Source organism: Silurus aristotelis (genome assembly GCF_946808225.1).
Source record: "Silurus aristotelis genome assembly, chromosome: 21".
NCBI classification, from domain to species: Eukaryota; Metazoa; Chordata; class Actinopteri; order Siluriformes; family Siluridae; genus Silurus; species Silurus aristotelis.
The window spans coordinates 3,320,659-3,335,579 of NC_139594.1; the positions used below are offsets into that span (position 1 = coordinate 3,320,659).

Here is a 14,921-nt window from a genome sequence, read left to right on the forward strand (position 1 = left end):
AGAGGTGTGTGTCAGATCGATAGGCTGAAGAAAAAAAAGCAGATGTTAAATAAAGATGAGGACACCGACCTGGCTTCCTGGACCCAGGTGTCCTTGACAGGCGGAGGAACAGGCACAGAGATGGTGGTGGTGCTGATGTCACCGATGATGGTGAGCGCCTCCTTGAGGGCATGGTACATGCGCAGCATCTCGTTCGTTCTCTGAGCCTGATCGGCCGACTCCTCCATCAGACTGTTCTGGTCTCCTGAAAAGTACAGGTACAAAACATCTAATTCTGGCAATATTTCTGAGATGGTAGTAAGCTGATTTGCTAATTGCTTTCACATGACTACTGAAATTAAGGTCAGACTCTAAAATTACCCCAAGATTTCTGACTTTATTTTGTGTCTTAAGACCCCTAGAGTCAAGGTATGTGTTGACCTTGAGATTTTCATCTTTATTTCCAAATACAATGACTTCACTTTTGCCTTTGTTTAACTGGAGGAAGTTTTGTTGCATCCAACTGTTAATTTCATCAATGCACTTACATAGAGAGTCAATGGGGCTGACATTGACATTGCTGGGTGACATTGCTAAGTAAATCTGGGTGTCATCTGCATAGCTATGGTAAGCAATTAGGTTCTTTTCCATTATTTGACCAAGTGGAAGCATATACAAATTAAACAGAAGCGGTGCAAGAATTATGCCTTGTGGGACTCCACATGTCATGAATGTCCATTCAGAATTATAGTTCACATAGTAGCCTCTCCCTTTTAAGTATGATTTAAACCACTTTAGGACCATTCCAGAGAGCCCTACCCAGTTTTCCAGTCTATGTAAGAGTATGGTGTGATCTACCGTGTCAAAGGCAGCACTAAGATCTAGTAGCACCAGCACTGATATTTTACCTGAATCAGAGTTTAAACGAATATCATTTATTATCTTTATGAGCACTGTCTCTGTGCTGTGGTGCTGACGGAAACCAGATTGAAAATTGTCCAAATAGCCATTTGAGTTTAAGAATTTGTACAGCTGATTAAAAACAACCTTTTCAATAATCTTGCCTATAAAAGGAAGATTTGAGATTGGTCTGTAGTTGCTAAGTGTGCTTTTGTCTAGGTTACTCGTTTTTAGGAGAGGCTTAACAACTGCTGTTTTTAGCGACTCTGGAAAAGTGCCTGTGATCAGAGAGGTATTTATTATTTTTAAAAGATTAGTTTCTAAACAGTTAAGTACCTTTTTGAGAAAGGATGTGGGAAGTGTATCAAGACTGCAAGTTGATGCTTTAAGGTGTTTTACTGTTTCTTCCAAGGTTTTTATAGCAATTATGTCAAATTCTGAGAAAATGACTAATTTCTGAGGTTGTTGTAATGATATCTGACTGGCCGTACTGATCGCCATTCTGATATTACTGATCTTCTCAGAGAAAAAGGTTGCAAACTCATTGCATTTGTTGTCAGAGAGCATTTCACTAGAAAATTGATTTGGGGGGGTTTGTTAGTCTCTCTACAGTAGCAAAGAGAGTTCGGGTGTTGTTTATGTTGTTATTTATAATGTTTGAGAAGAAGGTCTGTCTAGCTCTGCCTAGTTCTACATTGAAAGCTTGAAGACTGTCCTTATAGATGCTATAATGTTCTTCAAGTTTTGTTTTCCGCCACATACATTCAGCTTTTCTGCATGTTTTTTTCATGCTCTGTACTGTTGTTGTGTTTCTCCAAGGTGCTTCACGTCTGCCAGTGATCATCCTGACCTTTACTGGAGCTATACTATCAATAGCATCTTTAACTTTTAAGGTAAAACTTTCAAGAAGAACATTAACAGAGTCTGCTGATATGTTTGGCAACATTGATATAGCATTTATGAATACCTCACTGGTGTTTTCATTTATGAACCTTTTTTTGACATAGACAGATCTAGCAGCAGTGGCAGGACAGATCAATAAATCAAAGTAAACACAGAAATGGTCAGATAACGCTTCATCCTTAATAACAGTGGATGAAATGTTTAGACCCTTGCTAATAAGCAGATCAAGAGTGTGTCCCCGATTGTGTGTAGGACCTTGCACATGCTGGGTCAGATCAAAAGTGTTTAAAACATTTAAGAGTTCAAGCGCAGTATTGTTTTCTGCATTGTCTATTTGAATATTGAAGTCTCCAGCAATAATTTGGGGGGCCTATAAATAATTGTAAACAGAATGCGTGGTGTGCCTTTTAGAGCAATACACAAATATTCAAAAGAATTGTAATCACCAAGTAATGCTTGCATTGAAATGCATCTTTGAATAGAGCAGCTATTCCTCCACCTCTTCTAACAGCTCTACAGACACTTATGAAAGTAAAGTTGGGTGTGGCTGATTCATTGAGGACTGTAGCGCTGCAGCTGTCATCTAACCTGGTTATATTTAGAAACATGAAGTCCAGGTTGTTAGTGGTGATAAGATCATTAACTAGAAATGATTTGTTCTTTAGTGAACGGATATTCAGAAGTGCTAACTTAACAGTAACTGGTTTGGACCCTGTATCAATCCCAGAATGACGTCTAATAGGCAGTAGATTAGATAGAATTGCGGTGCGGCCGGAGAGGGGCTTCTTCTTTCTATCACCTATCAGGACGGAGATAGGGAAAGCTAAAGGGACATTGGGATCCCGCTTGTTCTGTAAACATTTATGATTGTGACTGATGTCGTAGCGGGGACCCAACACATATCAGTTACCAGTGCTGTTTGCAGATGAGGGCTGGTGTGATCCCTGACGTTGAGGCAGAGGTCGGAGTGCTCTCTCGGATGGAGGATATTTGGCTCCCAGCAATAGAGGGGAAAAGCTTTGTTCCAGCAAATACCAGTTCCTCCATTTTCTCTGAGAAGCACAGAAGTGGTGATGTTGGAGATAGGGAGAGAGAGTGTGATGACATCGGCTGTGATTCTGGTGTTCCTGGAGGCTGGGGAGTGTTATCTTGCCTTTCTTGGTTGTTATCCATGGAGTTTTATCCTTGTCATCTGAATATCCATCCAGGTGCTGGTGCGAAATCCTGTGGTCATTTAGGCTTTTTAGGATTGGACTGGCACACTCAGCTGATGAAGGAAGAAAAATATGTTGTCTTTAAGCAACCTAGCTCCTAGTTTGTTTGGGTGGATGCCATCTGTGTTAAAAAGTTGCCTTTGACTCCAGAAGATATTGAAATTGTCAATGTAATTAAGTCCTCTCATGGTGCAGGTTTATTGCAGCCATGAATTTAAACTTAGTAGCCGAGCAAACACATTAGTGCTTTAAATCTGTTTTCAAGCCGCACAGGGGGTGGTGGAATACCAATATTGGCTACTCGAGTTGTACCCATATCTGGGGGTAGATGATGCTAATGCAGCAATTTGTGACACTCGTGACAGTCTAATGTCTTGAGCACCTTTGGGTCTCGCACTCTGTTTATGCCATCGGTTTGTGTCCTTAAATATTTTAGGTTTCTCTGAGCTCACTATGACCTGTTTGAAAGCATTAGGTTCACAGGACTCACCAGCTTGATGTTGAGAGGGACCACGATGAAGCTCTTTTGTATGTTCTGGCAGGGTCGGCAGCACCACAAGTAACTTTGTTTCAAGAACTGCAATCTTTTGTCGAAGTCTGTGGCAGTTTAAGCAGCAGGTGGATTGAGATCCAAAAGAAGGCATTTTCTCTTCTGTTCGAGTGTGGGCAGCTGTGTTTTCCTGTTTTAGGAATGTGAACTGCCGGCAATAGCAGACTGGTAGACCAATATGACAAATTCCCCAAGTTGTTGAATATTCCAAATAACAATATAGTTTCAAGAATTTGTTTTAGTGCGAGTGTCCAATTGTTTAGTTTGAGCACTGTGCTGAACTGCTGGTTGTTAAATTAAAAGATAAAAGCGGAAAAGAAAAAGCGCAAAGCAAAGCACAGAGCGCAAGTAAAAGCGTCCGAACAGTAGCAAAGCAGGAAGCAGATTACAAACTACTACTACTTTAAACTACTACTTCTTACTCAGTCTTTTAACACGCTACAATCCGTCACGCTCCCTGAGATCTCAAAACTCTGGGCTTCTAGTAATTCCTAGAATAGCAAAGTCCACTAAAGGTGGTAGATCATTCTCACATTTAGCTCCTAAACTCTGGAACAGTCTTCCTGACAGTGTTCGGGGCTCAGACACACTCACCCAGTTTAAGTGCAGATTGAAAACATATATTTTTAGGAAAGCCTACACATAACATACGTCTCACATCATAACCTTGTGCTCCAGAACATCTGATCACATGCACATTATCAACTTGTGCTGTTAATATCATGAACAGCAGCTACGCTAATTCCTCTCCACTGCTTCTCTTTCTCTCCCCATCCCGAGGTTTGGCCAGCTCCAGTCACGTTCCACCTCATGAAGATTATGGACCTTTGAAAAAGGAGATGCCGAACTCGCAAACATCCCGAACCATCTAGAGACGTACCAGTGCAAATTGGATCCCACAACATGTGTGGAGTTTCGACATTGGACTTCCTGAAGTGTTTAAAGGCTCTGGCATGGAGAAGCTGATGCTGGATCTGTGATGATCACAAATGTTGAGCTCAGTAGCTCCTACTTTTATAACCATAAAGACTGTATAAGACTGTTGAAAGATGATTACTTATAATCTTATACTCCAGTGCTCATGTTAGTTCTCACTCTCCAGTGTTCTGTATTGTTGAAAGATTTATGATCAAACTCTTGATGTCACCTAAATGAGGATGGGTTTCCCTTTTGAGTCTGGTTCCTCTCAAGGTTTCTTCCTCATTACATCTAAGGGAGTTTTTCCTTGCCACAGGCTGCTCATCAGAGATAAACACACACTATTCACCTTCACTGTTGATTTCTGTAAAGCTGCTTTCAAACAATGTCTGTTGTCAAAAAGCGCAATAGAAATAAAAATGACTTGACTCTCCAGTTTACTCGATTACTCTTTGTTGGCCCATATTCACAGTGTGTGTGTGTGTGTGTGTGTGTGTGTGGAGGTCTAGTCTAGAAGGGGAAATAAATATTTTTTTGTTCCAATAATAATAATGAAGAATGAAATAAAAATAAGACCGCAAGCTTGTTTAGTGGTGGCACAATCCGTCTTTTTTCCGCACACCAATGGGCACACACACTTTCACTGTTGATCATGATGTGCATGATGGTCTTGGGTATCAGGTCTCTGATGGTCTTCTTGACGATGCTGATGTAGGAGTCCACCAGGTTACGGATCGTTGTCACCTGCCTCTCCAGCTGAGGGTCCATGGAGAAGGTGTCTACTGGAGCTCCGTCATCTCCCTCGGCCTACACACACGCAAAATCACACACGCTTATAAGGAAATGCACTATTGAGAATTGCCATTCATTGAGCACAAAAGTAATGGCACCCTATACTATTTAAACTAGCTGATGAGCTGCGGTGGCTAAGCTGCGTTGGACGTTTTATCGTGCAAACGTCTAAATAAATCACACGCGGCTATGATGGAGATGCTTTCTGATGAGCCCATCGTAACTTAAAAATATGGTAAGTGGAGACAAGGCCAAGCCTAGCCAGAAGGTCTTTAAGAATGGAGATCAGTATGGGGTAGTTTACTGTCATTTAGTGATAATTTAACACGTTACAGAACAGAATTTAGCTATTTTCAGTAATGTATAAACTATAGAGGATGTATGGAATTGGCCGGTGCAGGCGAGCGGAGGGATGAACATACGCTGCTACGTTTGGAAAAGCGAAATTTTTCACATTTTTTACAATTTGGTCATATCGCCAATTTGCATTTTATCTGTAAATATTTTTGGATTGTATTCGTATCTCAAAAAACAACCCCGATGAACCCCTTCAAAAACATTCAACCTACAACATCATACTAAACAACTTTGTGGTTGGAGTGGAAGATCTCCTAGTGTAGAGCTCCAACCACAACACCTCTGAGATGAACCTTTGATGCTGACTGCACCCCAGGCCTCCTCACCAGTACCTGACTTTTAACACTATTGTAGCTGAATTTCACCCCCACCAAATCTAGTGGAACATCAAAAAGAAACATTGTCAAAACTTCTCAGGGTCAAACACAGGCATGAAGAACTAACTCAGACCTTTGCTCCGTGTTGAAGATAGCGAATGTGTTAGGGCTGTGTATTGGCAACAATCTGGCGATACGATACGGGGTTGCGAGACGATATGTTGCGATACATTGCGATATATTGTGATATTTCTTATTTTAGTTATAGGATAAAGTTTTAGGAACGCTGTCAAGAACACCACCATATGCAAACCTTAGCAAAAACTTTTTATTTAACCAGAACACAGTGGGAACTGCATTTGCATTAATTAGCCCCTGTAACATTCAATATGATTGAACCACTTTATGTGCAGTATGAATAAAGGGGGAAAAAATAAAGTGCTTGCAGGATTTTTTAAATGTATTAAATGTTAGCTGTTATAAACAGACCATATATATTTTTAGACCCTGATTTTAAAGCTTCACAGTTTCAGTTTACAATTGTAGCATGCAGTGTCTTAACATTTTGATCTGAACAAAAGAATTACATCTGCTTAATATCAATGAAAAATAAAGTGCTTGCAGGATTTCTAAAGAAAACCAAAATATAAACAATAAAATATTTACAGATGTTGAACATTCTCAGAACCTTTAAACTTGGATTTCACAGGTTTCTTTCATTTGTATTTATATTTGTCTTTTTATTTAATGTCAAGGTTTTTCTGAAGAAAGATAAGCTGGTCAATATGCTCAGATGTCAGGGCACTTCTATGTGCAGTTACAATGTCTCCTGCGGTGGAGAAAACTCTTACCGCAGAAACACTTGTGCCCGGAATGCACAGGAAACCCTTTGCTAGTTTGGATAGCTCAGGGTACGCATCTTCATGTTCTTTCCACCAACTGAGTGGGTTTTCTTGGAGAGGCAAAGGTTTTTCTTCTCTAAACCTCTTAATCTCAGATGCAGCAGTATCATGTGCTAATTTTGGTGCCATGTTTTCAGAAGTGGCAAATACCATTCCAAGCAAGTCAGCCAATGCACATGATTTCCTTGGCCTCTTTATGGGTTGCAGGGAGGTGGAGGCAGAGCCATCTTCATAGTCAGATAGGTCTTCAACATCCTTTGACTGGTCAGTCTCCTCTACCTCTAAAACATCAAAGCATCAAATAGAACTATTATTATTATTATTATTATAATAGTAAATTGCCATTAACTTTCACAACACAATCTAACATGATATAAGGATAAATTAGCCTGTTGCATATTTTTATTATTTACAAAATAGAAATAAGTACAACTATTTATTAAAACTTAATTATTTAACCAATGAATGTTAATATATTAACCATGTTATAAATATAATAACTAATGTTAGATACATTAACTGATACACTTAAAATTGTAATGTATTAAATAAAAACAAGTAGACTAATTTATTAATGTATTTATTTGCTTACATTCTGTTGCTTCTTTATGGCAGCCACCACAGCATCCGTCATTTTGGAGTAGGTCTCTGATCTCCATTTCAGAGAGAAAGGGTAGATCCTTAAACCTTGGATCCAGAGCTGATGCCATGCACAGTGTCTTCCTCTCATTGGCATATCTCTTTCCCAGATCTTGTGCTATAGCAGCCTTGATGACCTTTGCTGTCTTTGTATCATCTGGGATTTCTTCTGTGCCCATGACAAGCTTTAAATAAAGTGGTGTAATGGCAGAAAGAGTGGGCATGCTCTCTTCTGACATTACCAATGTGGCATTCTTCATTGGCTTCAGTGCCTTGAGCACTTCCTCAGCACATGTGATGTCAGCTTCATTCAATGTGAAGACATCCTTTTCACACTTTCTGACCTCTGTTGAAAGTAGTGCTGCACAGATGGCTGGCTGTTGTTCTAAAAATCTATCCATCATGTCATAAGAGCTATTCCACCTCGTGACAACATCTGTAATTAACCTGTGTTTTGGTAGCTGGAGCAGGTCTTGCTTTTGTTTTAGCTGGTGGCTGGCTATGGTGCTGCGTCTGAAAAAGCTTGTAACACGTCTGATCCTGCCTAGGAGTCGCTCCACTGCTGGCAACTTTAGTGCTTTCTGTGAGGCGAGATTCAGGCTGTGCGCGAAACATCGGATGTGGGTCATGTCTGCGAGTGCAGCCGCGACATTCATATTGGACGCATTGTCTGTTACAATCATTGGATGTTTCTCTTCCAAACCCCATTCAGTGACGGCCTCCTTTAGTAATTCTGCAATGTTATTCCCTGTGTGACTGTGATGCATCGCTCTTGTCTGTAGTACATACGAGACCAGATTCCACTCATGTCCAAGCATCACAAGTCAACGCGACTCTCTAAGAGATTGTAGTATGCTCATTTTTACCTCATTGTACAAGTTGGGCACAGCGATGTCTGTAATGTGCTGGCGGGATGGTATTGTGTAGCGAGGCTCCAAAGTTTTCAGCATATGACGGAAGCCTTCGTTCTCTACGACACTGAGAGGGCAGAGGTGTGTGTCCGATCGATAGGCTGGGAAAAAAAAAAGATCTGTAAAAACAGATGTAAAATAAAGACGAGGACACCGACCTGTCTTCCTTGACCCAGGTGTCGTTAACAGGTGGAAGGACAGGCACGGAGATGTTGGTGGTGCTGATGTAACAGATGATTGTGAGCGCCTCCTTGAGGGCATGGTACATGCGCAGCATCTCGTCCCTTCTCTGAGCCTGATCGGCCGACTCCTCCATCAGACTGTTCCGGTCTCCTGAAGAGTACAGGTAGGCCAGCAGCTCCGAGTGGATTTTATGACAGAAATCTTTCACATTTTGGTCATATCGCCAATTTGCATTTTATCTGAAAATATTTTTGGATTGTATTCGTATCTCAAAAAACAACCCCGATGAACCCCTTTAAAAACATTCAACCTACAAGATCATACTAAACAACTTTTTGGTTGGAGTGGAAGATCTCCTAGAGTAGAGCTCCAACCACAACACCTCTGAGATGAACCTTTGATGCTGACTGCACCCCAGGCCTCCTCACCAGTCCCTGACTTTTAACACTATTGTAGCTGAATTTCACCCCCACCAAATCTAGTGGAACATCAAAAAGAAACATTGTCAAAACTTCTCAGGGTCAAACACAGGCATGAAGGACTAACTCAGACCTTTGCTCCGTGTTGAAGATAGCGAATGTGTTTTTGGTGGACATGAAGCCTTTCTCCATGTCTCGGATCTTCAGGTTGTCCAGAGGGAGCATGTATTTCTTCTCCTTTTCCTGTCACAACCCCCGCCTGTGGACGTCGGGCCCTCATACCACCCTCATGGAGTCTGTTTATGACCATTTAAGCAGATGCATGCACATTTGTGGCCTGCTGGAGGTAATTTTGCAGGGCTCTGGCAGTGCTCCTCCTGTTCCTCCTTGTACAAAGGCGGAGGTAGTGGTCCTGCTGCTCGGTTGTTGCCCTCCTACGGCCTCCTCCACGTCTCCTGATGTACTGGCCTGTCTCCTGGTAGCGCCTTCTCGCTCTGTACAAACAAACAGGAGAAAATTAGCAGCGTTTTCTAGCCAAAAATCAGAGAACAGTCTGAATCAACTAAACAGCTGAATGGTTTATTGGTCAGCGTGGAGATACAGATACAAATCCACAGTGTTCTAACCCGGCAGCCTCCTTCCCCGCTCTCGAGTTCACCCGATTTCTCTTTGTTGGCTCATATTTACAGCTGTGTGTGTGTGTGTGTGTGTGTGTGTGTGTGTGTGTGTGTGTGTGTGTGTGTGTGTGTGTGTGTGTGTGTAAATGTATTGGAGGTTTAGTCTAGAAGGGAGGGCTCAGCAGGGCGGATGATGGTGGGCCGGGTGGGAGCACCAGGAGGTCTTCGGCTGCAGAGGGAGAAGATAGAGGAAGGATTAGTAGAGAGCATTCCACCAAAAGAAAAATAAAGTAAAGAAAGACAGAGATCAAAGAGAAAAGGAAAGTACACAAAGAAAAGTCAGACTCTGTTCCGGTGTGAAGGCAACAGATTTTTTTTCCCTGACTCTATGAGGAAAACGATGAGGCGGCACTTTAATGTTTCTGCTCCTTCACATTTCTTAAACAACCAGGACGGCTTTCGAACCAGGGTTGTTGTTTTTTTACCCTCTATAGCATTGCATGCTGGGACTTTGTTTCCCTTATATCCAAGGTTTAAAGTATGTCTGAAGTATGTCGAAACAAAATACTGCAAGTTTCAAGTATTTATAAACACTGTACTGATCGACACAATCCAAAATGAAATTGATGTTTATATTTATTTATTAATTCAACGTGAGCGTTTTCAGACGTTTCAGTGTGGATGAGGTTATTTTTTTGTGTGGCAAGAACGCCATTTTTAAATTTATCCGGATTAATGTAGACGTTTTTTTTTTCCAGATTAATCGGAACCTGGAAATCACTCGAGTTTTCCAGTTTCCGGATCGAATACCGACACTGTCCCCGTGTCACCGTGAGACAAAAACGCAACGTTCTCACATCAGAAATTAAAAAAATATTGCATTTCAATAGAAATACAGAAACTCAATCTCAGGTTGTCAAGGTTACCTTACAAATGCTGCGTGTTTCAATTACTCATGATGCCTTTTGACTGGAGCTCAAGTTATAGCAGAGCGAGTGAAAAAGTAGGAAAAAAGCCCAAAAAATTTAAGGAAAGAATGAAAGAGAGGCTGGAAGGCGAGTCATGATGTCAGAATCGATCCGGAAAGATTCCTGCTGTCATAAAAAACACGAGGAAATCCCCCCCCCATTCCAACACAGGTATTTACTTGGGCACCACGGGAGGGATGCATGCTGGGCGAAAAGGCACCTGAGGCGGTGCACTGAAAGGGTCCTGGCTGCTGTTCCCGAAGGCGTTTATGGGCTGTCCCAGTCTGGATGGGATGGGTGGAGCACCAAAAGCAGGGGAGGGGTTTAGAGGGGGCGGCCCCAGAATGGGACCTCTCACCGCTAGAGGTCTGTTAGGGGGCGGGGCTGTGGTGGCCGGCCTTCACTGAGGGGTGGGGCGGTGAATGACAGACAGAGGTGTGTGTCAGATCTATGGGCTGAAAAAAAAAAAGATCTGTAAAAACAGATGTTAAATAAAGACGAAGACACCGACCTGTCTTCCTGGACCCAGGTGTCGTTAACAGGCGGAGGGACAGGCACGGAGATGGTGGTGGTGCTGATGTCACCGATGACAGTGAGCGCCTCCTTGAGGGCATGGCACACGCGAAGCATCTCGTCCCTTCTCTGAGCCTGATCGGCCGACTCCTCCATCAGACTGTTCTGGTCTCCTGAAGAGTACAGGCAGGCCAGCAGCTCGGTGTGGATGAAGTCCTTCACCTGAGGAGCAACCAGGAGGAACTTGTTTAGGATCGGAAAACTTGGACCATAGCAGCAGCCTAGCGACGCCCTAGCAACCACGTAGAATGTAGCAATACCACAGTGTTCCTCTGGAATCTCACAGCAACACCACTGCAACCATCTTGTATACTACAACATGATATTGGCAACAATCTGGCAACCCGCTGGGATACCATATCATGACCTATAGGGGGAATCTGGTAACTAGCCAGGATACCATATCATGACATGCTTGTTCCTCTGTCTAAATTATTAAATGTAAAAAAATTTTTTTTTCGGCTTCTCCTATTAGGGGTCGCCACAGCGGATCATCCACATTTTTAATAATAAATCTTTTTTGTTCCAATAATAATAATGAAGAATGCAATAAAAATTAGACCGCAAGCTTGTTTAGTTGTGGCACAATCCGTCTTTTCACCGTCCATGCACACACACACTTTCACTGTTGATCATGTGCATGATGGTCTTGGGTATCAGGTCTCTGATGGTCTTCTTGACGATGCTGATGTAGGAGTCCACCAGGTTACGGATCGTTGTCACCTGCCTCTCCAGCTAAGGGTCCATGGAGGTGTCGTCTACTGGAGCTCCGTCATCTTCCTTGGCCTACACACATGCACACACACACACAAGCTAATAAGGAAATGTGTGTGTGTGTGTGTGTGTGTGTGTGTGTGTGTGTGTATATATATATATATATATATATATATATATATATATATATATATATATATATATATATATATATATGTGTGTATATGTGTGTTTAAGTGTATTGGAGGTCTAGTCTAGAAGGGAGGGCTCAGCAGGGCGGATTATGGTGGGCCGGGTGGGAGCACCAGGAGGTCTTCGGCTGCAGAGAGAGAAGATAGAGAAAGGATGAGTAGCGAGCATTCCACCAAGAGAAAAAGAAAGTAAAGAAAGAGAGAGATCAAAAAGAAAAGTAAAGTACACAAAGAAAATTCAGACTCTGTTCCGGTGTGAAGGCAACAGATTTTTTTCCCTGACTCTATGAGGAAAGTGATGCGGCGGCACTTTAATGTTTCTGCTCCTACATTTCTAAAACAACCAGGACGGCTTTTGAACCAGGGTTGTTGTTTTTTTACCCTCTATAGCATTTCATGCTGGGACTTTGTTTCCCTTATATCCAAGGTTTAAAGTATGTCTGAAGTATGTCGAAACAAAATACAGCAAGTTTCAGGTATTTATAACACTGTACTGATCGACACAATCCAAATGAAATTGATGTTTATATTTATTTATTAATTCAACGTGAGCGTTTTCAGACGTTTCAGTGTGGATGAGGGTTTTTTTTTTTTTTTTTTTTTTTTCCAGTTTCTGGATCGAGTACCGACACTGTCCCTGTGTCACCATGGGACAAAAACACAACGTTCTCACATCAGAAATTAAAATATTGCATTACAGAAGAAATACAGAAACTCAATCTCAGGTTGTCAAGGTTACCTTACAATGCTGCATGTTTCAATCCACTCATGATGCCTTCTGACTGGAGCTCAAGTCATAGCAGAGCGAGTGAAAAAAAAGGAAAAAAGTCGAAAGAATGAACAGGGTTCCTACAGGTTTCTTCAAGTTAAATTCAATTCTTTTTAAGACCTTTTTAAGGCCATTAATATAAAAAATTGATACCTATTTCATGTCCCTACCAGCAAAGAAAAACAAAATCCTTGAACTTGTGTTCATTTATTTTTCAAATGTGGAATGGGTAAAAGATAAGCCAAGCAGTGTAAAAAATAAAAACATTTCAGTAGGCCACAAGAAAGTTTGCCGAACAATGTTAAGTTGTTTTTTTTAACATGAGCTAGCTACTTATTCCATGCTGGGAATATGGGGAACTGAGAGACCCCTGAACAATAAACATCGAAAATCAGAACTCAACAATAAATTAAATTAAGAAACACAGTCAACTCCTTAGCTCTTCACTCAGGGCAGCAATGTCTTTATCAAGGACAGCCAGTTACGTCAACTTCTCCTTATGGCCTCTCCACAAGAGGTTGGACCTGGAGATCAGGTCAGCCATCTTGCTTCCTGCCTTCCTTTCAGCCTCCTCAGCCAGCCTGTCCGCATCTCTTGCCAGACCCAATTCACACTGGGCCCATCCATTGAAGTCCCTGAAGTTCAGTCTGTCCATACATTCCTGAGAAAAAAAGGGTTGCATTTGATTACTCAAATAAGAGGACTGGATGAGCACATATTGTTGAGGGAAATAACTAATTGGTCATGTAATATTGCAGTTACAGAAGTGTATATGCACCCAAGTTGAGTCTATCAATATAAATTGATGAGCTTTTAAAGTAAAAAATTATTATCCTTACTTTGAGATGCGACAGCAGGTCTTGTGCAGTGGAATGTCCCATAAACTGAAAGCCCAGATATCTGGACTGAACCCGTCCCTCGTTCCAGAAGCGGACGTGCACATCCAGCTTTGTTTTTCGTAGTCTCGTTAAAACTCATCAAACATAAGAACGAACGGCGATTTGTTGACTTTGGACACCAGTTCTTCTTTGATGTGGATAGCTAAACCAAACTTGGCTATGTAAGCTGTTTTGTCGGGACCGCAAGTAAACGTTTTAGCGTTGTCGGCAACAGGGAACATGCACTTGAAAAGCTCTGAGATACCCTCGTTTCCATTGTAGGACTGGTGTTTAGCAATTGTGTTAAGAGTCCACAACATCTCGGCTTTCATTGTTGGTGTGGACCCAAAAGCTGTGCGCAGCAAGCTGGCTAACATTATTTGGTTAAAACACGCAGGCGATGGAAGTTTGTTTTTGTCCATTGAGAGCGTTTATGTGCTTGGACGACTTGGCATGAGACTCTAATGCCTTCATTCCCATTGTACCTAGCTGAATTCTTTTTTTGCATATGGTGCAAAACGCCTCAAAAACGTTGTTGTCCACTGGTTTTAACCAATGAGGAAAAGAGTTTTTATCCAGCCACGCTTCATTAAATTTACATTTCCCCATAAACTCAGAATGAAATTGGTAGCTAGCTAACGTAAAAACAAACTTTAAAAATATAACTGCGTGCGTCAGTCAACCGTTCCTGTGGAATGCTGAGATTTTCATTAATCTCCCGCGCTTCTCCTTTGCTTGTTGTGTTGTGTTATGCTGTAGCCTATGGCTGTGGTGTCGTAGCGCGTGATCTTCCTCTACTGAAGGCATTTGTCAACCACGATTATTTTGATTAAATGACGTAGCATAAAAGTGGCGGAACCAATAATTGAGAATGCAACGCAGCCCCGGGTCACCATACAAAACACGCGAAGCATCTCGTCCCTTCTCTGAGCCTGATCGGCTGACTCCTCCATCAGACTGTTCTGGTCTCCTGAAGAGTACAGGTAGGCCAGCAGCTCCGAGTGGATGAAGTCCTTCACCTGAGGAGCAACCAGGAGGAACTTTTTAAGGGTTAGGGTTACACCCTAGCAACCACGTGGAATGTAGCAATGCCACAGTGTCCCTTTGGAATCTCACAGCACCACCACGTCAACCATCTTGTATACTACAACATGATATTGGCAACCCGCTGGGATACCATATCATGACCTATAGGGAGAATCTGGTAACTAGCCAGGATACCATATC

The 14,921-nt window shown here is 41.9% G+C and overlaps 1 protein-coding gene and 1 long non-coding RNA gene across 4 annotated transcripts in view; both read right to left on the bottom strand.

Moving 5' to 3' along the window:
• Positions 1-5,000: 5,000 nt before the first annotated feature.
• Positions 5,001-14,921, bottom strand: part of LOC310716993 — a 39,805-nt gene continuing 29,884 nt past the window's right edge. For 2 of the 3 annotated variants that reach the window (XR_014530696.1, XR_014530697.1), the window contains exons 4-7: positions 11,081-11,304; positions 10,739-10,972; positions 9,292-9,478; positions 5,001-5,271 (exon numbers count right to left, since the gene is read on the bottom strand). This is a non-coding gene — a long non-coding RNA (uncharacterized lncRNA). Of the gene's footprint in view, positions 5,272-9,291; positions 9,479-9,542; positions 9,831-10,738; positions 10,973-11,080; positions 11,562-14,921 lie in introns of those variants that run through there. The other variant, XR_014530698.1, reaches the window with a different exon arrangement.
• Positions 8,284-9,209, bottom strand: LOC310716600 (dynamin-2-like; the record flags this gene model as incomplete). Its single annotated transcript, XM_083523885.1, has 3 exons — positions 8,284-8,449; positions 8,541-8,766; positions 9,095-9,209. 3 exons carry the CDS (start codon positions 9,207-9,209, stop codon positions 8,296-8,298), a joined length of 495 nt encoding a protein of 164 aa, XP_083380011.1. The 3' UTR covers positions 8,284-8,295.